We start from the raw sequence: 2,027 nt of genomic DNA on the forward strand, positions 1-2,027 counted from the left end.
TGACTGCAGTGGCCAAAAAAACCCTGAGTGGTTTCCCTGCCATCCTCCAGCCCTTGCTGGCCCCAGGGGCTGATGGCATTTGTGCTCACTCAGCTCCATCTCCCCACAGCAGCACCATGGGGTGCTGACGCCTACTCTGTGCAATGCAAACAGGGCTCCTGTTGTGTCTGTGCCTGCAAGGATGTGGAACCTGTGTCTGCTGGGGGAGAGGCCAGGGCTGCAGGAGCTTGGAGCCCCCAGACCCTGCCCTGAGGCCTCAGCGCTGGCCCAGCAGTGCCCATGGCCTGTCCCTGCTGTAGCCCTAGCACTGCCACCCCCAGGGCTGTGCCTGGCCCCGAGAGCACTGAGGCCCTGCAGCAACACGAAGGGCAGGAGGGCAGCAGGGCAGTGGCACGGGAGCAGCACTGGCAACACCAAGAGCTGCTACTGCTGCTGGGCACAGCTGCTGTGCCAGCACAGATCTACCCCAGCTCTGCACACAGACATTGCTGCTGGAGCTCCAGAGAAGGGAATGAAGGGGGCATCTGAGGAGAAACTTCTGCTGGGAGATCCTTTATTTCATTTTAAGACACTGAGGGCACCATTCCTCACTGACACAGTCTGTGACCACAGCAAAGATTGAGAGAAACAAAATGAGAAAGGGCACAGGGAATGGCATTTCTTTATGGAACATATTAAAATATTAAATCAAAGGCAAGAAAAAAGCAATTGAACCATCAAACCGAAGAAATAGTATCGAACATGTGTTTTACTACAAGTGGATTGCAAAAAGTAGCAAGCAGTTTACAGTTTCTTAAACAATCCCACCATCACTGTCCCCACTGCAGCCTTGATCTCCTGGTTCCTCAGGCTGTAGATGAGGGGGTTCAGGGCTGGAGGCACCACCGAGTACAGAACTGAGAGTGCCAGATCCAGGGATGGGGAGGAGATGGAGGGGGGCTTCAGGTAGGTAAATGTGGCAGTGCTGATAAACAGTGAGACCACGGCCAGGTGAGGGAGGCAGGTGGAAAAGGCTTTGTGCCGTCCCTGCTCAGAGGGGATCCTCTGCACAGCCCTGAAAATCTGCACATAGGAGAAAACGATGAACACAAAACAGCCAAAACTTAAACAGATACTAATACCAAGAAGTCCAAGTTTCCTGAGGTTTGACTTTGAGCAGGAGAGCTTGAGGATCTGGGGCACTTCACAGAAGAACTGGTCCAGGGCATTGCCCTGACACAGGGGCAGGGAAAATGTATTGGCTGTGTGCATGAGAGCATTGAGAAAGCCACTGGCCCAGGCAGCTGCTGCCATGTGGGCACAAGCTCTGCTGCCCAGGAGTGTCTCGTAGTGCAGGGGTTTGCAGATGGACACGTAGCGGTCGTAGCACATGATGGTCAGGAGGGAAAGCTCTGATCCAAGGAAGAAGATAAACAGAAACACTTGTGCAGCACATCCTGCATAGGAGATGTTCCTGGTGTCCCAGAGGGAATTGTGCATGGCTTTGGGGACAGTGGTGCAGATGCAGCCCAGGTCAGTGAGGGCCAGGTTGAGCAGGAAGAAGAACATGGGGGTGTGCAGGTGGTGGCCACAGGCTACGGCGCTGATGATGAGGCTGTTGGCCAGGAGGGCAGCCAGGGAGATGCCCAGGAAGAGGCAGAAGTGCAGGAGCTGCAGCTGCCGCGTGTCTGCCAATGGCAACAGGAGGAAGTGGCTGATGGAGCTGCTGTTGGACATTTGCTTTCTCTGGACATGCGGATCTGTAAGAAAAGTAGTCATGAAATAGTTTGGTTTGGAGAGGACTTTAAATATCCCAGCCCAGCTTGGGGCACTTTTCCACCACTGCCAGCCCAGGACGCTGCTGCCTGGAGCTGTCCTTGCCAGCAGCTGCTTCCCTGTGCCAGGGTTGAGCCCTGCCAGTGCTGCCAGTGCCCAACGCAGCCCTGGGGATTCAGCTCTTCCCTGCAGATGCCTCCCAGCCCAGGGCACTGCCCAGGGTCTACTCTGCCTCTGCAGGTTCTGATGGCAACATCACAGCAACCTTGAGG

At 55.2% G+C, this 2,027-nt stretch overlaps 1 protein-coding gene across 1 annotated transcript; it reads right to left on the reverse strand.

The window, feature by feature from the left end:
- Window positions 1–783: 783 nt before the first annotated feature.
- LOC306815672 (olfactory receptor 14A16-like) lies at window positions 784–1,716 on the reverse strand (the record flags this gene model as incomplete). Its single annotated transcript, XM_079332239.1, has 1 exon — window positions 784–1,716. The coding sequence occupies one exon, from the start codon at window positions 1,714–1,716 to the stop codon at window positions 784–786; it is 933 nt and encodes a 310-aa protein (XP_079188365.1).
- Window positions 1,717–2,027: the final 311 nt, after the last annotated feature.

Source organism: Erithacus rubecula, assembly GCF_903797595.1.
Source record: "Erithacus rubecula genome assembly, contig: scaffold_181_arrow_ctg1, whole genome shotgun sequence".
In the NCBI taxonomy this organism is placed as follows: Eukaryota; Metazoa; Chordata; class Aves; order Passeriformes; family Muscicapidae; genus Erithacus; species Erithacus rubecula.